This window comes from Xenopus tropicalis, chromosome 1 (assembly GCF_000004195.4).
Source record: "Xenopus tropicalis strain Nigerian chromosome 1, UCB_Xtro_10.0, whole genome shotgun sequence".
NCBI lineage: Eukaryota > Metazoa > Chordata > Amphibia > Anura > Pipidae > Xenopus > Xenopus tropicalis.
The window spans coordinates 95,608,094-95,635,344 of record NC_030677.2 but is presented as its reverse complement, the minus strand read 5'-3'; the positions used below and the strand labels follow the sequence as shown (position 1 = coordinate 95,635,344).

Sequence of the window (27,251 nt, the reverse complement as noted above, 5' to 3'; positions counted from 1 at the left end):
GTTAAAACAGATGTAATAAGCAGTCATCATCCACAGCCAGGAGCAGACCAGCTTCTGTACTCTAGATTCTGATTACTACTGTTCCCAGTACAAGCCCCATGTGACCTAAACACTCATGACATCAAATTAGGTTTCTTGCTAGAACATTTTATTCTTTGCTTACTTTTTAAAACCATAATTGTTACCATTCAAGCAAAAAGTCAGACTGAGGAACAACAGTGATCAAGCGGTGTGGTTGCTGAAATATTGCTTGTAACCCTGCCTTGCTATCTGCTGCATGAAGAAATTACATAAAATAAAATCTTGAATTATGCTTATCATCAAAGACTTATTTTGGTCTTTTGAAGGCAACTTGACTTGGTGCTGTCATCTGCTGCAGATGGTAGGAATATTAGACAATAAACAAATAAGTGGTATTGCATACAAAACATTTATTGGTTACAATAATTTAATTCAATCAAGAATATCAAAATTTTGCATACCATACCAAATAACATACAGGTGAATCCTAGTGTTACATGGTCCCCAGACTCTGCCCTCCTAATGTGTTTTGTGCTATTGGTGCTTCATCAGAGGAGGTAAACTATTCCCCCAACTAGAATGGTTATTTATAATGGTACTCTTCAGCAGATCTCTCTGTCTCTGATGCTTGAATCCTGTGCTGGTGGATGGCACCGATTGGTACTAACCCTTTTGGCCTTCTCATTGGAGCCTGAGGCTGCTCTATTAACTAGCCTCAGCCTGCTCCTAGAATGAGCTATTACAAAATCTTCTGTGACACTAGCTATCTAGGCCTCCTAGATTAGGCTCTCCAGCACCAACTACCCACTACAGCAAGTGGGGTCCAAAGAGACAGATCCACATGGTGACTCCCCTTTTAAAGACTAGGGACACCTGGCTCTCCTATCCAATTACAAAACTGCCAGGAAAACTTAAACCTGGAAAGAGAAAATGTTTCCCACTTCCATTTCTAAAAGGTCCAGCTCTTGGCTGGATTAACTCTATGAGAAATTATTAAAATAAAGGGTGGGCAAAAACTTCCTACATAAAAAACATTGTGTTTGGGGTGGTCATTCATCTTCCTAGTAACAAAGCCTCCACTTTAATTACATAAAGGTGATTTATTATTAGATCTTTGTCCAGCAGTGAGTTAAATGTGTTACCATCTTGTACCAATCTTTCTAACCTAATGGTCCAAAAGTACTTGGGCTGTAGAAATAAAGAATCAAAATCTATCTTGTTTCTAAATTTTACATGTTCCTAGTGCAGCAAGTTAACAGACAGACCGATTTTATCTAATGAGAAAAATTTATCATTCATTTTCTAAAAGATTTCTCAGGGTTTCCTTTGGGGAAATCTGGAACTGGCTCAGTATTTAATAAGAGGGGAGTTGTGACATTAAGTCATGTAAGATACAGTAGTATCACAAGGCCACCAAGTTCAACCTTTTTTCCAACTGAATCCAGTCCAAGGGTAAAAAAAAATATTTGAAGCCATTTCCATTACGGAAAAGTTCCTTTCAAACTTCAAAAGGTCTCTAGATCAATATTGATCAAACACTCAAGGTGCAACCTCCTTTGCTCCAGTCTCAATGTATTGTATTCATCTGTAGATCTGACCAGGGGACACAGAGTCAGAAATATAATATAGTTCCCTTGTATATTAATACATTGTGAACTGTAGTTTAAACAATACAGCCATTCTTTATACCTACTGCTTAGATGCTCTTCTTTAGATTTTCTCTATGGCTATTTTGAGTAATAGAAACCTAAACTGTACTGCATATAGTAGTTTGAACCATTAGCTTTGGACTGATTCATCATACATAAAGCACAAGCAGTTATGATTTTTTAGCTCTACCAAACTGATTTATGAATCAAATAATTTGAGGATGCATTGCTTGGTAGAAGTGTAGTTGATTTGTTAATTCACTTCCACTAACCTTTGTTCCACTGATTCTTTGCCACCCACCCCCCAATGGCCCCTGCTGCAGCATTTCAACCCCCCCCACAGGCCCCACCCAGCCGTTTGACCCCCCTCCCCGAGTGTGCCTAAATTAAACTTACGGTCAGCGAACTGGGGTGGGTGGGAGGGAGACCTGCGGCTTGGTATATTGCCCTGCGGGGATCCGGTCTAGGTCCAGTCTGACCCTGCATGTGTGACATACGCCCAACAAACAATTCAAGTAGCCGGTTTTAAGAGAAAGTAAGATAAAAGGTATGAAGAATATCTCTGTTATGAAGAAATGCTGGAAAAGTTGGGATTGTTTACATGGACAAATTGTTTATTTTTGGTTAAAAAAAAGACAATAGTCTGTCAAGTTCAACTTCTTCAAATGAATCCCTGACACATATATATCCTAAAACCTGTGCTTAAGGGGAATGTGAATTTTACTTTATAAATAAGTTAAAAGGATCATGTAATCATCTCTTGATATGCCAATGTTCCAGTAGATCTTTCAAGAACAGAAAATGGCCTTGAAGTAAAAGAAAAGAGGTTGTATTTATGGTTAGTGCTGGGCGGTATACCGGTAAAAACCGAACACCGTTTTTTTAAAAAAAAACTATATACATTTTTTACATACCCCCATACCGGTGTGCGCGCTTCCTGGCAATTTTTCCAAATACTTCCGGGTGCGTGCGTGACGTCAGCGCGCACGCGACGTCAGCACGCACGTGACGTCAGCACGCACGTGACGTCAGCGCCATCGCTTGGACGCATCATTCAGAGTCGGATACCAATGTGAGCTGTCGGGGGTGCCTGCCGCTGCCTGGCCAGTAATTATATTTTATGTGAAGGGGATGGGGGGGTGTTTGGGGTGGGGTGGGGGGTTATATTTATGTGAAGGGGATGGGGGGGTGTTTGGGGTGGGGTGGGGGGTTATATTTATGTGAAGGGGATGGGGGGGTGTTTGGGGTGGGGTGGGGTGGGGGGGGTGCGTGCGGATGGGGGGGTGTTTGGGGGAGTGGCGGGGTTGTGTTTGGGGTGGTCACCTAATCATGCATGGGGAAAAAAAAATACCGTCAAATACCGTGATACCGATATAATTTTGAAAAATACCGTGATATAAATTTTTGGTCATACCGCCCAGCTCTATTTATGGTAAAGAAAAGGATTTTTTTTATCAGTGAGAGTTGCAACACTGTTAATACAACATCCTAAATTCATTGTCCTGGCTGCTATATTATTCAAGATAGGACTAGCTGACTTTTTAGCAATAAAGAAATACAATGTCAATTGAGGGACTAACCTGATTGCCCTTTTACATTTATAAAGGATTTTTTTTACCCTCAAAGGCAAATAGTAGTTAAAGGAACAGTAACACTAAAAAATGAAAGAGCTTTAAAGTAATAAATATATAATGCACTGTTGCCCTGCACTGGTAAAACTGGTGTGTTTGCTACAGTAACACTACTATAATTTATATAATAAGCTGCTGTGTAGCCACGGGGGCAGCCATTCAAGCTGGAAAAAAGGAGAAAAGGCACAGGTTACCTAGCAGATAACAGATAAGCTCTGTAGAACACAATAGTGTTTTATCTGTTATCTGCTATGTGCCTGTGCCTTTTCTCCTTTGAATGGCTGCCCCCATGGCTACATAGCAGCTTATTTATATAAATTATAGTAGACTTTCTGAAGTAAACACACAACTTTTACCAGTGCAGGGCAGCAGCACATTATATGTTAGTTACTTTTATACACTTTCATTTTTTGGTGTTACTGTTCCTTTAAGATTAAATTGGATTTTTGTCGCTGGATTATCTACAAGTCAAGTACTTTTTAACTATATATGTAACTATAAAAAATAGGTGTCATTGTTTGCAATAATAAAACCTATTTGAGATAGCCCCATGTGGTACCTAGGAATTTCCCCAAGTGAAAATAGCTGTAAAAAATAGAAATGGAGGACCAAGAATATGTACGGGATTATGACACTTCAAACAAGTCTTTGGTTTTGGGAAGAAGGGAGTTTCAGGTACCTGTGATTGCCAATAAACTTGATTTTAGAGATTCTGTGAAGCCCACCAAATATTGTTAAATTACAATCTCCTTGGGAATGCGACCAGCAAGGAACTATGTTCCACATATGGTGGTCCTGCCCTAAGGTCCAGAGGTTCTGGATAAGAGTATATACCATGGTACACTCCATTTTTGGGGGCATAGTCCCTATACATCCATTCTCAGCCTTTTTATATAAGAAACCTGAGGCCTTCACCGTAAAACAATTCCAACTTTTTACAACTATTATGACAGCAGCCAAGACCACTGTAGCGAAGGCATGGAAAATGAAACAGATCCAGTTTGATACTCTTAAAAATAAAGTTGATGGAATCATGGCTATGGAAAAGATGTCCAGTGTCTTAACAGACTCCCATAAGCAGTTTCTCAAAATTTTGGAGCCATGGCTTATATATAGATATGTGGCAGACTACCCTATTTCCCTTCTCTCAATGTAACATTGACCACAACATAAGGACCACTGAGGGCATCCAACCTAGAGCAGCAACAAAGGTTAAAATCCTGCGACTTTTCTTTAATGTAAATTAAGACACATGACCGTTGTTTATAGTTTTATAAACTGTTTATTGTTTAATGGTTTATGGTTCCTTATCCATCTCATCATCTCACAGCAATTAAGGCTCTATGAGCCTGCACGATATACTGTATATATAACTAAATAATGGGTTCTGGAGTGCCCCCTTTAAGGAGAATCTCCAGTCCCCTAATGTATGTATACAGACTATATACTACGCTTTTGGTCGCTAACATTGTTATTTACCAGAATGTTATGCTATGCCAAGGGAACTCTATTTTGTACACACCATGGCAATTGTATGGTAGCCTGTACCTTTTTCTATCTATTTTGAATCAATAAAAATCTATTGAAATAAAAAATTACATTCTCCTTATTGAAAACTAAATTAATAATATGTGTAATAAGAATGTGCAATCACTTATTATCAATATAAATAGTTTGTTTCTGACAGATTTACAAATGTACAACTTGCCAGTACTGAATTAAATTATGTATAAAATAATTGTAAAGAGAAAGAATTTTCCCTCTTTACTCCAATCATGATGTTAAAAAAGAAAGTACAAAATATGAAGCTTAAGTCATTAAAATTCACGTTTGTAACACTGGAACAAATTATGTGGTTTGGGTTTCATGTTATTTTTTTCGGAGTATGGATACCTAAGAAACTGAACCGCAAATCCTGGGCATTTAATAACTGTCAAGTTATTATTTTAGTCAAACTGACTTGCTATATAGGACACAGCACTAATTTATGTCAGCTGAACAAATGCAGAAGGAAGTTCAGAGGTTTTAGTAAGCTATAACACTTCTTTTTTTATGAGGCAGATTGGCACACGTGCCCCACTTACACTCAGGCAGCTCAGAGTTCATATTATGTACCATGGAGACATAATATAACAATTACAGAAGTTAAGAATATTTCTAGCATATTTTCTTATAAAAATATGTAATTTAATTTCCTTTTTAAATAACCGTTATTCGGTAGTAAAACAGAAACTTATTTAGATGTTTGTGGTGACATTATTTTTTAAATGTTAAGATGGTGAATTCTATAGCAACCTCTGTCCAAACTACAGTGTAATATATGGAACCTGTTATCCAGAATTCTTGGGACCTGGGGTTTTCCGTATAAAGGATCTTTCTGTAATTTGGATCTCCATACCTTAAGTCTACTAAAAAATCTTTACATTTTAAATAAAAGCAATAAAATTGTTTGCCTCCAATAAAGATTAATTATATTTTAGTTAGGATCAAGTATAAGATACTGATTGATTATTATAGAGAAAAATAATATAACTTTTTATAATTTCCTTAAAATTGAGTCTTTGGGAGATGGCTTTCCCGTAATTCAGAGCTTTTTGGATAATGGGTTTCCGAATGCATGTACTATGTGTAGCCAAGTAAAAACGTTCCCTCGTAAATAGAGCACAGCTGATCGCAGGCAGTGTTCTATTCATAGGGAAAATGCATGTCTCATTTCTGTTTTGGACCTATGGCAACTGTTCAACTCTATATAACCCCTGTAATTTTGAAATGGACTATGAAAAAATATGTTATTAACTTCAGTGTTATTTGTTAGTTTAGTTTACAGTAAGGAATGCAGCTTATCATGTGAATAAATCCTGTTTTGAATGCACCCAGTTAGACGTTACTGAAAATGCCCGAGAAGTGTTTTAGTGTTCCACTGATTGAGCAAAGAATGGAACACTGCAGCATTTCCTGAATTTGTTTAAAAGTTTTGGGCAGTTTAAGGTTTACAGACTTTCTACTTATGAACTCAACAAAATGGTTAAATTCTTCTTATACTATTTTCATTGGGGAACTGAGAAATTCAAAAGCATATTTGGGACATAACAGACTATATCTAACTTGATATAATACACAGCCCTTGAGAGAACATTAAGTAATATGAGATGCATCTTGAATGACAAAGTGTGGTCAGCTTCACTTAAGGAGTCTGTTTTATATTTCCATAACACTGTTAATGTTCTCCCCTGGCTCGGCTCTAAGAAAAAAAATGTAACCAGAGTGGTGTAAATAAATTTAAAATAATGGCAATGCTTTAAAAAGCATATAACAAAATAACATACTCAAAAATGATCTTTCACTTAAAGACCTTTATCATATAATAAAGCATTTTGTTTAGATACACTACATCATATACATATACATGAAAATAGTAAAAATTGTTGATTTTTATCATGCATGAATAGTGTTATTTAGGCAAACTATAATTGTGTGCATTAAAAACAGATCCAGATTCAAAACAAATGAATATCTTCTATTACTCATATACTGTATATTAGATGCTGAACATTATGTTGAAGACATTTACAAGGTCAGCTCCAGAGCAGCAAAAGACAATAACATGTTAATGATTGTAATGATTTCCCTTGAGACAAGAAAATGTGCAAAGCCGGTAGAGCAAATAGCTTTTAAATAACTACTTTACATAGGCTTGTTTATTCTAGTTACTTTCAGATTAAAAAGCATATAAACAGAGTTGGTGGGTGGGTGCTAGAACTTTAGGCAAATACCTCTTCTGCCTACTGTAACTCCAACCCTGCGCATAAGATGGCGGGTGAACAGCAAGTAATGAGGTTGGGGGGGGGGATTGTTGGTGGCACGAATTGCTAAACGTGAGGGGAGATACCAAGGCAGTGGTAGTTACGTGACGAGTAGGAGCGTTACACAGGGTACTTGCTTGAATGCCCTCACCTTTTGACCTGGCTCTGGTATTTGCCATTTCTAAACCAGCTTTTTTTCAAACAACCAAAAAAAATGCAGATTTACAAATTACACCTTTAAATTGAGGGTAGTGGTAATACCTTTTAATGCCTTTGACTTTGACAGACAATTGCTGAGATCTATAGCCATAATATAAACTCGGTAAAGTCTGCAGCAATTCAACACGTCTAAATTAGTTGTTTTGTATATTCTGAATTGCTTATGTTTTATCATATTCTAAAAAATATGGTATTTTCAGCCTAATAACAATATATGAGTAGGGTCCAATACAGTTGTTACTGGTATAGTTGAGACCCAGAATAAAGACTACCTCAGCTGCAAATTTGGTAAATCAGAAGACTAAAGTCCTGATATTCACTAGCATCCTGAGAGTAAGGCACTTTTGTCCTTAAGCACATCTTTTAATGTAGCAACACATATGGTATTTTGTTTCAAGTATATCATTTCTTACCCTATTATCTAGCTGTCTGTCCTTCTGTTTAATCTATTCACCCATCTATCTTTAATAATACTGTACATAGGTGGCATATCAATATTGATGACTTATCACATCCCCAAAAAAAACAATAATTACAATTTAACTTAATGAAAATGCAGTTTTGTTTATTCAGCCGATTTTAAGACTTCTAGCGATACAAATTGCCTACCATCTTTCCAAAAAAATTATACAATAACACTTTCCTCATTTCTAAATTTTTCACAAAATAATGACAGCTTTCTTACACTTTACAAACATATTTCAAGCCAGCAAACTGTCTAAGACACCACACACCTGCTGTGTGTCTGAAAACCTCACTTTGGGAGTTGACATGATATAGTCTGTTCCATAGACAAGCTATTGCTTCGGCTTCAGGTCATGGACTTTAAATTCCTCTTAATCCCTGGTCAACAATCTAACACACTCAAGAGGAATTTACAACCAAAATAGTAAGACGTTCCAGGTCCAATCCTGCCAAAATAAATAAATCATTTTTAGATGTCCACTCCTAGCTTGCTGTTTACAAAGCAAAGTCATCATTGTTTGATTTGTCTGTTTTCTATAACAAATATTTGATATATGTTTTCCTTTTAAATGTAATGTTTGGCTTTCATTTCAATAGTAATTTATAATAAAACAATTGAAAATGTAATGGTATATGTAATTTATAAGGTACACCAATTTTAAAGTGACTATAACTATGATACTGAAATTATGTATAAATACAATAGACAAAAAAATTAACTACTGCACAACAATGTACTAAAACATAGCTGCATTAAACCAAATTGGTGATTTTATATTAATCCCTGAAATAAATCCTTGCTATGTAATGGAAAACCAGTTGTGGATGATTTCTGAAAATAGATTACATTTTCTTGATGAGGTTCTGTTGTATTTGCTACAGTACATTTCCCTTCAAATGAAAGTTTCTCCTGCTTTTATAGCACAGACGTTCTGTACTTTTCCCACACACCGCAAGTCTAAATTCAGTGGTTCTGATTCACTGTCTATTTACAAACACCATTACCCAGCTGGGTTGCTTGTACAGTACAACAGACTGCTCCACTGACACGTCTATCTGTTATCTGCTATCTGTTGTCCAGAGTCCATCATGTTCAACCCTTCCAAGTAAACCCAGCCCCACAAACCTATACTGACCAATCTATACACTCACATACATAAACTTTATATACCAACAACAATATTAACTGTAGATATTAGTATCACAATAGCCTTGAATACTATGCTTGTTCAAGAACCCATCCAGGCCCTTCTTGAAGGCATTAACAGAATCTGCCATTACAACATTACTAGGAAGGGCATTCCACAACCTGCAAAAACCCCCAGATCCTTCTCCATTAAGGATACCCCCAACACACTACCATTTAGTAGATAGCTTGCATTTATATTATACCAAAGTGCATAACTTTGCTCTTGTCCACACTAAACCTAATTTTCCAATTTGCTGCCCAGTTTTCCAATTTTGTCATATTGATCTGCAAAGTGGCTGCATCCTGTATGGAACTTTTAGTATCATCAGCAAAAATAGAAACAGTACTTTCAATGCCCACCTCAAGGTCATTAATAAGTTAAAAAGCAAAGGACCAAGGACTGACCCCTGCAGTACTCAACTAACAACACTGGTCCAATTATGAAATTTAAAATTAAAAATGTTCCATTTACCACCACTCTTTGTACTCTATCCTTCAGCCAGTTCTCTATTCAATTACAAGTATTATGGTCTAGGCCAATATTCCTCAATTTTGTCATTAACTTTCTGTGAGGTACTGTATCAAACGATTTAGCAAAGTCGAGGTTCCTGCTCACCTCCTCATAAACATAAATTAAACCCAATATGACTGTTTTGGCTCCAAGGAGGCTAATTATATCTTAGTTGAGATCAAGTACAAGGTATTGTTACTATTACAGAAAAAAAGGAAATTAATTTTACATTTTTTTTAAATATCTGCTTATATTGAAGTCAATGAGAGATGGGCTACCTGTAATTTGGAATTTTCTGGATAATGGGTTTCCGGATAACAGATTCCATACTTGTACCAATTATATATCAGTTAATGTTCCCCAAGAGTTATTCAAGAGTTCTTTAGCAACTTTTGTTATTTTTATGCTTTATCATTTCATTCATTTGTTTAAACTGCAATGATCCCAGGTGTGAAAACATTGTTCATACAGCATAAAATGAATATGGGCTGGCAATAAGCTACCTAAACACACCTGCAGTTTTTCAGACCTGAGGTAACCACAAAATACTTAATATACCGGTAATATAGTTTACATCGAATTCCACAAAGCAACAATTACTATAGCTGAGCATATAATGCAGCAAAATATTAATATTCCTGAATTTACTTTTGTTTGCTATTAAAACTAGATCTCTGATAAAAATACTATTTAAATTTCATGTTAACTTGTTATACACATATACAGTGAAATAACATAATCAGGAAATAAACAGGAAATGTTGTTGTGCATTCATATAAGTGGTTCTGTATTAGATGTTTAAAAAATATATAATATATGCAAAGACAAAGTCTCACTGACAGCTTAGAAATTGTAAGATATCCTTCCTGGCTCCTATATAAGTGTTTGCATTTAAATTAAACCAACAGCTGTGTAAGCAAATTTCAAGACACACTGCAGCCCCAAGATACTCTTTGTTTTGAGGGTTGTCCCATTTATTTACATTACCCTGTAAAAGCTAATCTTACTTCATAACTACAGCAATCAGAAGCAAGATATGTGTGAATCAGACTTTCCATGTGGTTTTAAACATTCGCTTGCTATGACAATAGCAAATGGTAATTTTTCAGTGCACTATTTTTATGGGGAAAAGGTTGCTAGAAATGTAAACATCTTTTTTGTAAAAGTTTACAGGTTAGTATTCAGACATGATTTGCCAGGGTAGACTTAGGGGCACATTCATGAAAACGTGAGTTTGAATCCCGAATTGGATACATTGGATACATTGGATACCATAATTTCTTAAGATTGCAAATATCACGAATATGCTTACAAAAAAATCGTATGAGTCACGATAATATTGTATTGGCGATTCGAAAGTCACAAAATTTTCGTATCCGAACGATCGTAAAATGCAGGAAAACCTTTCCGACTTTGATCCTTCTGTGCATGATTTTGGAAGCCTCTTATAGGAATCAATGGCACTGTGTAGCTTCAACCTGGTCCAAGGAAAGTCCCTATACCGAAGCTTGAATGAATCCGAAACTTTCGTACTCAGCGCAACAATACGATTTTGTTGCACAAATTTTGTCGCAAGGTACGAAAAAAATACGAAAAAGTCACGCAAGGTACGAAAAAGCCGCCGAAAATACGCCGAACGAACGCTCGGAGCATTTGTGGATTAATAAATCTCCCCCTTAGTGAAAAGAAGAATCCTTTGGAACCCAGTTTTGAGAGCCTTGTACAACTGCAGCTAGCTGAGATTTTATTCTGAATGCATAACCAACACAAAGTTTCCTCCAGTATTACAAACTAGGGCCCCTTTTAAGAGAAGAAGTCTTGTGCAACCCATGATTTAGTTGACTAGTAGACATCTGCTTAAAGCCCTCATATGTGAAAACATTGGGAGGTACTGCAGGTGGCTAAACTAGGTTGCCAGGTTCAGAGTAGCCCTTGATGAAGAGAAATTGGAAGGGCCATCTATGGTCTCCAGAAGGCAGTGAACTTCGAGTTTGTAAACTTAAAAAATTCGAGGTATTCAAGGTTTTTCGAACGAGTTTCCCTTATTAATAAAAAAGTGAGCATTCGATATGCAAGTTTATTCGATTTAGAAAAACAAACTTAAATTCACAAACTCGAAAGTGTCCATTATAAGTAGCATATGGCTCACTTACAAATGCAGTCACAAGTATGCTCTAACACGGACACAAATATTGACACTAGGGGGCTGATTTACTAACCCACGAATCCGACCCGAATTGGAAAAGTTCCGACTTGAAAACGAACATTTTGCGACTTTTTCGTATGTTTTGCGATTTTTTCGGATTCTGTACGAATTTTTCGTTACCAATACGATTTTTGCGTAAAAACGCGAGTTTTTCGTATCCATTACGAAAGTTGCGTAAAAAGTTGCGCATTTTTCGTAGCGTTAAAACTTACGCGAAAAGTTGCGCATTTTTCGTAGCGTTAAAACTTAACGCTACGAAAAATGCACAACTTTTCGCGTAAGTTTTAACGCTACGCAAAATGCGCAACTTTTTACGCAACTTTCGTAATGGATAGGAAAACTCGCGTTTTTACGCAAAAATCGTATTGGATCCGAAAAATTCGTAAAGAATCCGAAAAAATCGCAAAACATACGAAAAAATCGCAAAGTACCGATCATTACGAAAAAAACGCAATCGGACTCCATTCGACCCGTTCGTGGGTAAGTAAATCAGCCCCTAGTCTTTTAAAGGAACAGTAACACCAAAAAATAAAATAGCTTTAAAGTAATAAAAATATAATGCACTGTTGCCCTGCACTGGTAAAACTGGTGTGTTTGCTACAGTAACACTACTATAATTTATATAATAAGCTGCTGTGTAGCCACGGGGGCAGCCATTCAAGCTGGAAAAAAGGAAAAAAGGCACAGGTTTGCTTAGCACAGTGCTGTCCAACTTCTACAGTGCCGAGGGCCGGAATTTCTCTAGCATACATGGTGGAGGGCCGCTAATGGAAGCCAGTTTTGACCACTCCCCTTTTTGAAACCACACCCACTTCAAACCACACCTATTTTATCACAATGGTGGTAGCACAGCAAAATCCCAAATGCTTGGTCCTTACTGTGGGGATATCAACCATCATTCATATGTGAAAGAATTATGTCATATTAAGATATACCCTTAAATTCCATATGCCTCCTCCTCCCCTGTGGATAGCAGAGCAACCCCCAGTACATAATTACACACCTTAGGGACCATTTAATGGCTATTTCCAACTGCTAACAAACTCCCACAACAAACCCCTGCCAGGTTCACCTCCCACAAGCAGCATAGGGCAAGCAGAGTATGGCACACACAGGCAGCACTCTGCCTGTCCTATGCTGTCTGTGTGTGCTATACTCTGCCTGTCCTACCCTGCCTGTGTGTGCCATACTCTGCCTTCCCTATGCTGCCTCTGTGTGTCATACTCTGCCTTCCCTACCCTGCCTGTGTGTTCCATACTCTGCCTTCCTATGCTGCCTCTGTGTGCCATACTCTGCCTGCCCTACCCTGCCTGTATGTGCCATACTCTGCCTGCCCTACCCTGACTGTGTGTGCCATACCCTCCCTGACCTATGCTGGCTGTATGTGCCATACTCTGCCTACAGTACCTATGTCTGAGGTGTGAAGTGAACAATGGGAGTGATTACAGGCTGAGCCTGAGGTGTGAACACTGCAGGGGGTGAACAATGCAGGTATTAAAAGGTGTGAAAAACACAGGGGATTACATTTTTAAAACAATACAGAGGGATTACAGCCTGAATCTGAGGTGAGAACCATGCAGGGGGCCAGTTAATCTCAGTACTGATACCATTTAATGCTTACTCAAAGGTAAGCCATCAAAGCAGCCAGACAGGTGGGGGGCCACACAGAGGGGGGCCGCCAGTTGGACAGCACTGGCTTAGCAGATAACAGACAAGTTCTGTAGAATACAATAGTGTTTTATCCGTTATCTGCCATGTGCCTGTGCCTTTTCTCTTTCGAATGGCTGCCCCCATACTACACAGCAGCTTATTTATATAAATTATAGTAGACTTTCTGAAGTAAACACACAACTTTTACCAGTGCAGGGCAGCAGCACATTATATTTTAGTTACTTTTATACACTTTCATTTTTTGGTGTTACTGTTCCTTTAAGGTACTTGTGGCAAAACACCATAAATCTGCACCAACCGACCCACCCACTCTGTCTCATCAGTTGAGCAGGTATGTACACTATTGTGGGTAAACCCAATGTAGTATTATGCTACTAAACTGAAATAATCAGCAGCCACATTGAGTATACAAAGGGAAGATTTTGTTTATACTTTTAACTTTATTATTATTGCTTCTTTCAAAAGAATGAGAAAATGAAATAAAAATGTTTGGCCAGAAGTTATTTCTGCTTATTAAAAATGCTCTAAGCAAACAATATTTGGCATTTATTATTTCTTTATTTCTGCCTGTTATAGGCTTCCTGAGGCATGGAATGAGCTGAATGATCCTCCTGGAAAGGAAGGAACATGCTACCACATGAGACTAAATAATGAGTATGTTGTTGCTGTCATAAATGGTACTTGAATTTTTCAATGATCAAACAAAACAGAGGAAACTACTTCACTAACCCCAATTTTATTGTCACTAACAGAACATAAGGGACATTTTGGGCAGTCATTATTCTTGATCTATTCCAGTACTTGCCTTCTTTCAACAACATTTTTAGAAAGCACTGTCCATATGCTTTCATCATGCTCTATTGCTCGAGCAAAGATTTTTTTTGGTTGTTTGTTCTCATTTCATAAATTAGTAGCTTCCAGTCAAATGTGGTTGGATGGTAGATACCTTCCAGCTTGCTTACCCTAACTGATCTGTACAGCACATGTTCCTTGGTACAATGTCAGGCCTATAGTTAGTAGCCTTTTTGGATGCTTACAGAGAACAGAATGCCAACAGAACTGTTTCTAATCATAAAGAGGAGATGTAAAGAAACACAGCTGTGACTTACTTTTGCTGAATTCTTTGAGAGAGTCTGGAAGCCTCTGCAGCAACCTTCTTTGCTTCAAACTCATCTCTTTTTAGGACTTCGCCGCTCCCTCTGTAGCCTAGCTCCACCAGCTGGCGGGCTAACTCTTCATCCTGACAAATATGACAAACAGTGTAAGAAGCTTACTCAGGGTCTATAAAAAAACAATTATACATAAAATAAACCCATAGGATAATTTTACCACCACTTTAGATTAATGCTAGCTTATTTACAATGAAGTAAAAGGTACACGTTATGACAAAGGGAAAAACTAAATTATTTAATTCAAATCGAATAATTCAGATATATATATATATATATATATATATATAGCTGTTTGGCCATTTTCCTATGTTTATCCTTATAAATGGCACTGATGTCACAACTCTAATTTATTGAGACAGGCAGGTACAGTAACTACTGCCATTGCTTGCACTTCCTTTCCCCAATCCGCAATCTACTCCACTGCTCACCCCGCATGATCACACGCTTGCCACCGATATTGAACCAAAATTCCAATTATAAGTTACCAAGAAGTTTCATGACCTTATAAAGGCACAAGGTCAAATATGTTTTTATTCAGGCCATTGAACTCCTTGGTAACTTCTAATATCCCTACATTTTACAACAGAGGTTAAATTTTTTTTATAATACAATCATTTTTATAAGTTTTAGTCATGTGATAAAAATGATATCACTCAGCACTGATTATAACTGATGACATCACTAAGAACCATTCAAAAGCATGGGAAATCCTAAACTATTTGCAAGTTTAGAGGAACCTGTGCCTTTTTGTTTGTTTGTTTCTTTTTAAGGTCATTATATTTTAGAAATTCTGTTAATGGACAACATTCCTAAATTGAAACTGATGACAAACTTAGAGCTTAGAGACAACCAACATCATATCTTGGTGCCAATAAAAAGTAAGAGTACAAGGAAATTTCTTATCTGTTAAGTTATTTTTCACTGTTTCTAGCTGACTGTGATTTAGAGCTGACGCTTTGTTTACTTTTAAATATTTAACATGACCTTAAAATGGTAGTAAGTAAATAGCTGGTTAGGCAATAGCCTGGGTGGAGTAAATGTTTGTCCAAGATTAGAATTAATCCAGCTAAGCTTTAGCTCATAAACTCCACACCTATAATAGCTTGTAATAGCATTTACTTTCAAAATAGCATTTCCAATATGATTGCCTCATATCTGTGACTGGTTTCAGGGGCTCTTGATAACAGCATTATTGTTTTCTTAATTATTACGCTTGAAATGCTAAAGCTCCAACACCACTGGAATACTTAAAAAAGCTGATTGCTTAGATTTAATATACTGTTTATATGGCAGTGCTGTGATAAATATACTTCACTGCTAGATCAAGGCAAGTAAAAGCCTATGGGATATGCATCAGAAAACTATGGTAGAGCAGGATTAAAATATTTGGTATATGGCACATGGCACATGAGACTGCAGTTTTTGACTCTCACAGAAAAGAAAAGAGACAAATAATAGAGACACCAGTTAATACCTACGATTTACGAGCTGTTGCAGTACCCTATACGATGGGAAAACTGAACCTGCAAAATTTTAGGCCAGATCTGCCCAAACAGATAAGTACTAAATCAGTCTGAAGGACCCGAATCTGCAACTGAAATCTGCCTGTGAATGGCACCACTATGCAGGAATCCCCATTGAATGAGTTGCTAAGCTTTACACAAACTTAAAGTTGGTGTTCCTGTTAGAAATAAAATGCATCAGCCCAGTAATTTTCTGACATCCTGCATTACAAGCGCACATGGACAGTTGAGTAAGATTTTTGCATTTTATATCCTGGGCAAACCAATATTCTCATAGAAAACACTGTAGTTTCTGCAGTACAGCCACCTACTGTGAACATATATTACATTTTCACCAAAGAAAGCTTGTGTGCTTTTTTGAGCCAAATTGTGTGAAATGTGTGAAGTAAAAATGCAATGTTTTCAATTAGCATACGGAAAACTTAGCCTCCTTCTTAGAAAGGAGCAAGCAGCTACAATTCCACAAGTTGAAGCAAGCAGCAACCTGACTTTCGGCGCTATTAAAACCAATAAGAAAAAAAGTAACCCAGGAAATCAGATCTTATCATTTGCAAAAGGGCTAATTTATATCAGCAAGTGCATTGAGCAAAGTGCAATTTAAAGCGCAATCCCCATGTTTTGTCCCACAATGCATCTTCCAGAATTCTGATGATGTTGTGGACCCAAATTGGCAATTCTCTTGATGAAAAATGGACACCAAATATTTTCAAAGCCTTCTTGGCATCATTTCTGGTGTTTGGCGTGCAAGTGACTTGTTCACTGCATTGATACCATGTTGTTGGGCTACTAAAATATTTGGCACTGAAAGTGCCTGAAGCAGACTCATTACTTTACAACGCCAAGCAAGTAAATGATGTTGGGATGCAGTGTATGTCAAGTCAGGTGAAAATAGGGCAGGGAAATTAAAAGGAAGATCATTAAGTGCTTTAAATGGACTTGAGGGCATGAGTATTATAAATTCATTAGTGACATTAGTTGGACATTTTGGTTGAAATAATCATTCATATATCTAAAACTAGTCATATTATTGCTAAATAAACACTTGATGGTAATGTGCAAATGGCATTGCCTCTGGCTCTGTAAGAATCCTTAAAATCTGTCTTATACAGTACTTGTTTAAAAATAAATAAATCTTTGGAATAATTAACTTAGCTGACTTAATGCAATCGTTAATTAGGCTGTTTCTTTGTATTTTATTATCTATGCTGAGGGAGGTGAATGATCAAGTGGGAGATAGGAAAGAAAGACAACTTATATATACAACTATTATGAAATCTGTCATCAGAATTTGATTCCATTATATGCTAAAAGGTTTTTATAGATGTATGATATGAGCTCTATATGGTTTCATCTTGTAAAATGTAGTCACGGGCAACTGACCATGGTTAATTTATATGGAAAGAGTCTCTTTCCACATCACAAATACCTTTATATGTATTTGCTTGTGATAGATTGTCAGTGATAGATTGTCATGAAGGTCACTAAGCAAAGGTTATGGAACTAATTTGCAGAAGACAAAAATTGCAGTTCCCTTTTTTTTTTCTCCAAGATTAGTTTCTAGAGTACTTCACTGGTGGTCTGCATTTATTTGGGTGCTATCCAATAAGTACATAAGAATTATGCCGAATGCAGCAGAAATCATTATTTTGTTTAAGGCTCAATCTGTGGAAAACATTTTTATAAAAGATCCATCCAATATAATAATTCATATTTGCAATGGAATCAAAACCAGTTCTGGTAAAAAAAAAAAGTCAACTTTAAGGGAGTGAATAATGGAATCCAAACTATATGCAGGTATTCCTACGTCACGTGTTTAAAATTGAAAGCAAACCTGCAGTATGAATGTAATCATTTAAGAACATGAAATATCATGCTATATAGAAACAAATGTTAATCAATGAAGTATAACTTTTACTTTTATAATTGGGGAAGTGCAGCCTTTATGAATCCACTGCATTCATACCAAGAAAATCTAAGGCATGCCAAATGTATGACTGAAATACCCCAAAAATGAATGTATAGTTTAGTATTTTGATAGACTTATTGCAGGAAGCACATCACACAAAAGTAGAAGTCTAGATTATATTACAAAAGTGAACTACATGACTTGTAGTGTATACACTGTATTCAATTGATAACATTCTCACCTTATTTATTTATTTGGATAACTCTAGCCATTTTCCCCTTGTTTCTTATTAGATCCTCTAGTTTTATATATTAAGCTTTCTAATGTACATAGATGATTAACCTGAATTTTTTTTTGCATATTTATGATGCTTGACCTCTTGCGATAACAGGAGTCTGGACTTCCAAAACATCGTGTGACATCTGGGGTGTTCTGATAATATGGGGTGATGGTAAATGATTCAGCATGTTCTTAAAGTATTTGCAAATTAAAGACAAACGAGCATTACTTATCTGTAAACAACTTATATTAAATGATCTAAATGGTTTCTCCAAACTTTAGTCAGTTCAGGCCTAGAATATATCGGAAGGCCTTTAGTTATTCTTGCTTATTTTTAAACCTGTCATCACATTTAGGAGGTATAGGGCCTGATTCACTAAAGTGCGATAAAATGTGCTCTATTTTTAGCGTGCGCTATAAATTTTACCGCGTCTTAATTTTGGCGATTTTTCGCACGATTCACTATAAGCATACTTGCGCTTTTTTACGCGCGATATTGCATGCGTTATTTAACTCGCGAAGACTATTTCAATGCGGTATTTGCTGGTACATGCGCTAAATTACGCACGCGAATATTCGCCGCATATGAATGGTAGCATAGAAATAGTGTATAAAAATTGTCGCCACATATAAATGGTGTATATAAATATTAGCCACATATAAATGGTAGCATATAAATGGTATCATATAAATAGTAGATGCTTATAAATAGTAGCCACTAGTGATGAGCAAATGTGTTCTGGTTATCTTTAGTGAAAAATTAGCAAATCTTTCGAAAGATCCACGAAACGGCAAAAATGTTGTGCGGGCAAAAAAATTGTTGTCCGTGACTATTATTTTTTGACGCTTGTATAAATTTTTGGATGTGCGTTGAATTTTTGCGTGGCGAATTTTTCATGCGTTTTGCCATTGGCGGATTGTTTTGCAAAACGCATGAAAAAATCCGCCGCAAAAAAATTCAACGCATATCCAAAAATTCGCTGCAAATCCATGCCTGGCGAAACATTTCATCACTTGTAGCCAAATATAAATAGTCGCGCAAATGAATGCACGCCATGTTAGCCATACACGCCAATACTTGCGGAAAATTACTGTATTAAAAATGAACATTTCGCTGCAAACTGGCGGCTGCGTCACTCTAGGGGAAACACAGACTACAATAAATAACACTGCAAAGTCCATATTTTATTGCAAAAAACTAATTTACTGTACTTTTCTATAATTATCGCCTGCCTGTAGTAGGAGTTAATTTTCGCATAGCCGAATGCAATATTTAGCGCGCAAAAGTTATAGTGAATCATGCGATCGTATTCTTTTCAGCGCGGAAAATAACGCATGCGGTAAAACTAGCACAAGAAATACCGCATGCGAAAATGGCGATTTATCGCACGCGATAATACTATGGTGAATCGCGCGCAAATTATCGCGTCTTTTTTACCGCAAAAAAGCGTGCGATAATTTTTATCGCACTTTAGTGAATCAGGCCCATTGTGTCTTTCCATTTTCTTGTTATCAATTTTTTGGCTAAAAATAAACATTCACTGACAAATGAGCTTTGGTGTGGCGTGAGCAATTCTTTAAGATATATACGAGGGGTTCTCGGGATTTCTACCTCTAGGACAGAGTATAACTTATTTAGGACCGTAGTCCAATATGTGGTTAAAACTGGACACTCCCATACCATACTGTATGTATTAATGTGGTGTTTTCAGCATGGCATCTAGGGACATTCCGAGGAGGTCCCTGGGAACATTTGATGCAACTTGGCTGGAGTATAGTATGCTCTGTGTACAAAATATAGGTGTATCATTCTGTCTCCGTACTTAAGTGATGTCATAAGAGAAGAATCTATTATTTCTTCCCAATCATCATCATCTAGCAGGCTCAAATCAGTTTTCTATTTTTCTCTTAATTTCTTCAAGGGTTTATTAAACATTTTGTCATGTAGACTAGCATAGATTAAAGATACATGTCCCTTAGATGATCCACACATCACTTGTTCTATTGTTAGATTTTGAGATATCTAGATACTTTCTTTGTATTTTGTATTACTGGGCTTTTTTGAACTTGCAAATATTGCAACCACTGAGTAGAAGGAAGCTGAAAGGTCTGTTTAAGGATATTGAATGTAACCATTGCCCGATTTTGCCACACATCCCCAATATTTAGAATTCCACAGTTTATCCATATTGGTTTATCCCCTAATTTAGCACATTTGGAAACCAGTAGTTATGTAATAACGGAGTTTGCAGAAAAAAACCAGTGAACTCCTTATCCCATTTGCAGGGACGGAACTGGGGGTAGGCAGAAGAGGCCTATATTAATGTGGAATGTTGTAATACAGGTATGGGACCTGTTATCCAGAATGCTTGGGACCTGGAGTTTTCAAGATAAGGGGTCTTTCCGTGATTCAGATCTCCTACCTTAAATCTGCTAATAAAATTATTTAAACAGTAATTAATCCCAATAGGAATTTTTTAGCTCCAATAAGGAATAATTATATCTTAGTTGGGATCAAGTACAAGTGATTGTTTTACTATTAGAGAGAAAAAGGAAATCATTTTTAAAAATACCTCTACTACATTCTGGTATGTTATGTTTGACGATTTTTTGATAAGCGGCCATTGAAAACCCATGAAGCAAAGTGGCTAATCTGTGCTGCCAAGTAGTACAGGTAAATATTAGGAAGAGCTACTCAACTTGGGTTTGAATCTAGCCCATTCTTTCTGTCAGAATATATATTCTAGTTTAGTAAAAAAGCTCTTTGCTACCAGGAGGGGGGCTTGCTGTAGAACATAATATAACTTGGGTAAGAGAATCATTTTTATCAGTTGGATTCAACCCATTGGGCCCATTGTAAGAGAGTTCCATGCCTTAACTTTAGTTAATTTTTTCTCTATCAGAGGATGTACTTATACTATAGTATTCCTTTAGGGACAATTTCACATCTACTCCTAAGTATTTAAATTGGTTTGTTACTGGAAATAGTAGAACCAATGTGGCATGTGAGTCTGGGGGTGTGTCTACTAAGAAAATTATTGATTTGGTAGGACTGGTGGCCAGTCTGCATATTTGTGCAAATATAGTAGTTAAATTGGAAAGATATTTATTAGGCCAGTCCCCTAAGTATATTAAGGTATCATCCGCATACAATTGTATGCATTCCTCTGTCCCCATTGCAGTGTTTTAAGGAGGTAGGAGTATCTCTTTAAAACTTTTATAAATTTCAATAGAAAGGCCATCAGGGTCTGGTGCTTTGCGAATTGAAAATTAGTCTATTGCATCATATAATTACCAATTGAAAATACCCATTGAATCAACCAATTCTATTATTACTGGGGGAGAGGAGAGTTGTTTCGCCAGGTAAGCTTGCTTTGGAAAAAAGTAATTTCCTTTTTGTCTTTAGTTGTAAATAATTAGTATAGTTTTGTTGGGCAATTTGTAGGGCAAGAATGTGTTGGGGTAGGGGATTTTGTGAGACCTTAATTTCATTAAGTTGTACTTGGCATGCTAGTTTCTCTTGCTCCTTTACTTAGTTACATTTTACCATGTTGAGAACTCCCTGAATGTATGATTTAAATGTGTCCCAGACCACTAAGGGACTTGCTGTGTCTGTATTGTCCTCAAAAAATTCACCAATAGTGACCGTCTATATCAAGAATATCTAGCCATACTGGATTAAGAGAACATCTCCTGTGTACATTAGGTTTAACATTATCCCATTTAGTTAGCAGTGGGGCATGGTCCAAGATTCCTCTCAGTAAATATTCAGATTTACTTAGTTCTGCCAAAAGACCTAGAGTAGACACAAATATTAGATCAATACATGAGAGGGAGACATGAGAAGTGGAGAAATATGAATATTGTAACTCACTGGGGTGAAGGTGCCTCCATCTTTCTACTAAACCCATTTCAGTTGTTAAAGCTAGCAAACTGGAGGAAGGAAGAACTGCAGACAGTGAATTTTTGTGAGGCCTAACCATTTGTGGATGAGTTAAAGTCTACTGCACATATAACTTGAGCATGGGAATAAGATGTTATAAAAGCAATCAGTTTTTGAATGCACTCATCTGAGTATGGTGGGGGAATATATATATTTGCCAAAATAACAGCTGTAGCATTCAGTATAGAGTGGGAAAACACAAATCTACCTTGTGGGTCACATTTTATTGTAGGGTGCTGGAAAACAGCCAACCAGTAAATGTAGAGAAGGTGGAGTGATAACTCCGTTCGACCCACAGTTTCTGAAGTGTGGTTAGCTTGCTCCCAGTTAAATGTGTTTCTTGCAGAAAGATTTTGCTTTTTAATATATTTTGGACCAGTCTCCTTTTGATTGGGTCATTTAGCCCCTGTACGTTCCAACATGAAAGTGGAGACTTCATAATTACAGTGACATTGGGCAATGTATATAACACTGCAGAATATGATAACTCTAGCCTGACAGTTTTCTAAATTAACACACTTTCGCTTAGCTCCAGAGTTCAGGCCCCATTTGCAGGGCCGGAACTAGAGTAAGGTGAAAGAAGAGGTACCTGCCTGGTGCCCCCCCCCCCCCCCCCCCCCACCGTTGCACCCAAGACAGGCGCCTCTTCTGCCTACCCCTAGTTCCGGCCCTGCAAATGGGGCCCGAACTCTGGAGCTAAGCGAAAGTGTGTCCTCTTACATTGAGCTGACAGCCACAAATTTGATATTCCAGAAATATCTATGTGGGGAATACTAGGTTTGCATTTTGGAAATGTTTTCTTGGCTGTTTCAAGTGTTTTGTCACATACACAAAAAAACAGCCAACTAGTCTGTATGCAATCATTTTACATAAGAAATGTGCGCCTTCAAACTGTAATTACATTTACGTATCAAATACACTGAACACACACTGACATCTAGTGTAAAATAAAGGAATAACACTGCTAGCAAGTTATAATCCGAATTCCCCCCAGTGATTCTACCTCTTTAAGGATAATGGTTGAGAAACGATGGAAATCTATCCAAACATCAATAAAAAAAATCACTATCATGAGTGCTGTGAGTTCAGTAATCTTAAAAACATTTACTGCTTATCTGAGGAAAATTATGGTATGATATAATGGTAATAATTACAATATTTGAACTAGTACAAGAAACCCAATAAAGGAGCTCCACTCTAGGGAAGACTGTAAGCAGCATCAATTGAGGACAATGTGGACACATCTGTGGTATTACGATTTACCACATCCGGACCTCCAAGAATTTAGCCAACATAGCTTGTGGGTGAACTTAGAAAAAAACCCAGATAACTGTGTACTGTGATGTCACATTACTATTCATATGAATACTCACTACAGTGGCAGCTAAAATATTCTAATTTTATATATAAGTTATATATATATATATAAGTAGCCTTATTGTCTATACTGTTTATTGATTGATGCACTGTTGGCCACTATGGTCACTTTTAACTGATTATGTTATTTCCTGCGTATCTCTTTAAATGTAACTTATTTGGTAAGTTGAATTTGTGAGGGCTTGATAAAAGGCATATACTGTGCCCACAATGTTGCATATGTGATGTGTTTGTTTTAATACACTTCTTGCATTAATTTGATAATCTGTGTGCTGCTTCTACTTTGAATATATTTACAACAACCCAGCATGGGGATTAACCCATTCTTCCTGCTTTAAAGAAAAGTTCTAAGTTCAGCAGCAAAAGAAGGTAAATGGAAAGAACCAAACTGAAAGGCAAATAATGAGCCAAGCATTTTAGGAAATGAGCTTGCAGTGAGTATTTAACATTGTGATAAAACTAAAGAATGTAGACAAGAACCACAACCAATACCTTTTAATTGGCACCCAATTGTCAGCTAGTCACAGCAGTGAATATGCCCAGTACATACGGGTAAGTATTAAATAGGTATGTACCTATAGGTATGTATACCCCAAGGAGCACACACTCCACATACTATGGTAAATTGGGACAACAATTTTGCTTTTATGCCAAATGTGGGATCATATAGGCAGACAAACAAAAACATTAGTTTGGGTTTTTTGTTCTCCATTTAATACAAACCTTTCTATTTTTGCACTTACATTTTGCTCACAATTCTTCTATGAGTGCTGTGTTTGTTCCAGTATATATATATTTATATAAATCCAGTCCACAGAGAGCACTCACGGCATAAATATCCATAGACAAAATCCTTTATTCAGGCATAATATCACTTGGACTAGTGAGTGCCGATATTGGGAAAGTTATATATATATATATATATATATATATATATATATACGCCAATTTGGCAATATTCATTAATAGGTAATTTATTATATAAATTATCTGTTGATTAAGAATTAATGCTAAAGGTACAGTTTTCCCTTAATAGTAAAGTTACCTCCAGATAGAGAAGATCTAGAGCAGTGATCTGAGAGTCCAAGAAGTCCTCATATGTGTTGAACTGGGTGATTATGCTGTCTGTAGCAGATTCTGCCTCTGCTGGTTCCATCTTTAACTGAAGAATATCTAAAAATGAGTGCACACATATGTTAAGAGATTACTAAAATTGAAGTAACTATTGTGTCCTTTACAGATGCTGTCATCTGTTCCATAGTGAAGATTGTGAAATCAAAATTCAACAAAGATGGTATCTGTAGAGAACACCACTGCTAGATTTATGAACATAAGGACATCCTTCGAATGTTATATACTGAACGCTCATCATGATTCTCCCAGTTACGACTTTTCTATTTGCCCTGAAGGATTCTCTCGGTTATATCTTTCCTTTCTGTCTTTACTTTTCTCCCTTTCACCTCCTGATTTTATACAGTCAACCTTTTTGTTGCAACTAATTTGAAGTGTTTTACATTCTGCTATTTAAATGCTTAAGAGGAGAAGGCATTTTCATATGTTTTGTTAACAAATTTTGTGTCATTGCCATAAAACTTGCATTGTCAAAAAACTATTAAAAAAATTGTAAAATAGCAACTGAAAAAAAACCACATTAAAACATTATTTTCTGCAACAACATTTAAAAATGCACTTTTAAAGGACAACTAAAAGAACCAGACTAGAAATGTTGTACATTATGTTTTGAGCTTCTGTACCAGCCCAAGGCACCCACAGCCCTTTAACAGGGAAGATCTGTGCCTTCAAAGATTCCCCCAGTAGCTCCCCATCTTCTTTTCAGTTGATTCACTGTGCATGCTCTGTGTTGCTGTGAATTACCTGAGCTAAGGGACTGATGCACAATATACTATATATAGAATATAAATGTACAATATAAGGCTGATTAGTATGGCAACTCTGAAACCAGTGCAACTAGCATCAGAAATTAATAATCAGCCCTTTAGCATCACCCTCTATGACAGACAAACCTCATTTTCTGCTTGACAATTTGCGACAACCCCTAAACTTTAGCTTCTCAAAAGCTGCCCAGAGTGTTGCAAACACTTCTAACAGATTCCAGTATGGTGACCCCCTGTGACAACTTTGAAGTACTGGATCATTACTACCAAAGACATGATGAACCTTTAGGCTGGTTCAATATGTTCAGCATATAAAATATGCCATTTGTAGCCATATTTATTTTTAGTGTTTAGTTCTCCTTTAACAAATTACATATTCTTAGAGACTTTTACAGCCCATAAAATGCAGATGTGTTTTGTTTGCAGGGTTAAGTATATGCCTGTGTGTTAATATAGTTTCCATTTTTTATGGGTAGGGCACTAATTGAAGTGCCAAGGCATCCTTTCCCAGACTGGCCAAATGTGCCCATGTTTATCAGGCTTTGGTTTCTGTCATTTCTCTGTCCAATATCTTCCTGATATGTGCATTCTGGTGATTTGTTTCTTTCTGTCTAATAACCTCCCAACATATTAAGAGCTCCTTAAATTGTGCTAAAGCATGCTTGCCCATACTAGTCAAGTACTCTCTATATATCTCACATATGAGAACACTTTCTGCATCATATTACACAATCACATTTGTGAAGCAAATAATATTGTGAATGCTGTACTAACCAGTAGGACAAAAATTGACTATATGCCCTACTAAGGTTGTGCTGGCAAGTTGTCAATTATAGCATGTGATTTTTTTATTGGTATATTATTGGATATTATTATTATTAACAAATATACAAACACACAAACATATCCTGTAGTGTATACACAAAACAACCAATAACTAAAAGAGTTCACAATCTAAAAGAAAATGGGGCTAAGATATAAGGTGTGGGGAGGGGCAACATTTTAGTTATATTTCCATTGTGCCCAGCCATTCCAATACAAGGTTTTGTGCCCATCCCCTTTTGTAATGTCATTGCTTGCTGCTCCTTGCTCTTTGGTTTTCTCCACAATATTACATGCAGGACCCTGTCTAATAATTCACAGTGGTTATATATTACTGAGACCTTTTTTCTGTGCATTTATGTAATTTTATATTACACCCCCCCCCCTACCCCCAGCAGTTTGGCCCATTCGTCCTTCCAGTGGTTCATTTTAATATTGTTTTCCGTACACTGTTCCATTGTTATTCAATGTAAAGTTTATTCAATAATTAATGCTGGTTTACACTGGCAGAACTTACTTTGATAAAAATTCCTGTTCGGATTTAGCACTGCAATAGTTAAACTGTCCGCTCGAGTTGGCTTTCTGAAGTCAGGAGAAAGAATATGTTCTATGAGCAAGAAAGCAGCTACTGTTTACACAGCAGAGTTTCTATAGTAACCGGCAATGCCATTTGATCATTGGCTGCGAGAATGGAGCGGGCGTGTTTAGAAAGGTCGCTGTGACCACCTGATCAATTGTGTCATTAATGACCTTTCTAAACACGCCCACTTCATCCTAGCAGCCAATGATCAAATGGCATTGCCGGTTACTATAGAAATACTTCTCTTGTAGTCAGTAAGAGCCCGCTCCCTCTCTGCTAAAACATGTTTTTTTCTAACGACTTCAAAAAGCGACACGAGCTGACAGGTAACTATTGCAGTGCTAAATCCAAACAGAACATGTATTCATAGTATTAAACACTAGATTCCT

General features: G+C 36.8%; 1 protein-coding gene across 1 annotated transcript in view; it reads right to left on the bottom strand.

The window, feature by feature from the left end:
• The window catches only part of cfap299 (cilia and flagella associated protein 299), a 187,087-nt gene extending 160,169 nt beyond the window's left edge, over positions 1-26,918 (bottom strand). The window contains exons 1-3 of the mRNA XM_002933999.5: positions 26,800-26,918; positions 24,611-24,738; positions 14,475-14,605 (exon numbers count right to left, since the gene is read on the bottom strand). Of these exons, the coding sequence (XP_002934045.1) occupies positions 14,475-14,605; positions 24,611-24,721 (242 nt within the window). The 5' untranslated portion in view covers positions 24,722-24,738; positions 26,800-26,918. The remainder of the gene's footprint in view (positions 1-14,474; positions 14,606-24,610; positions 24,739-26,799) is intronic.
• Positions 26,919-27,251: the final 333 nt, after the last annotated feature.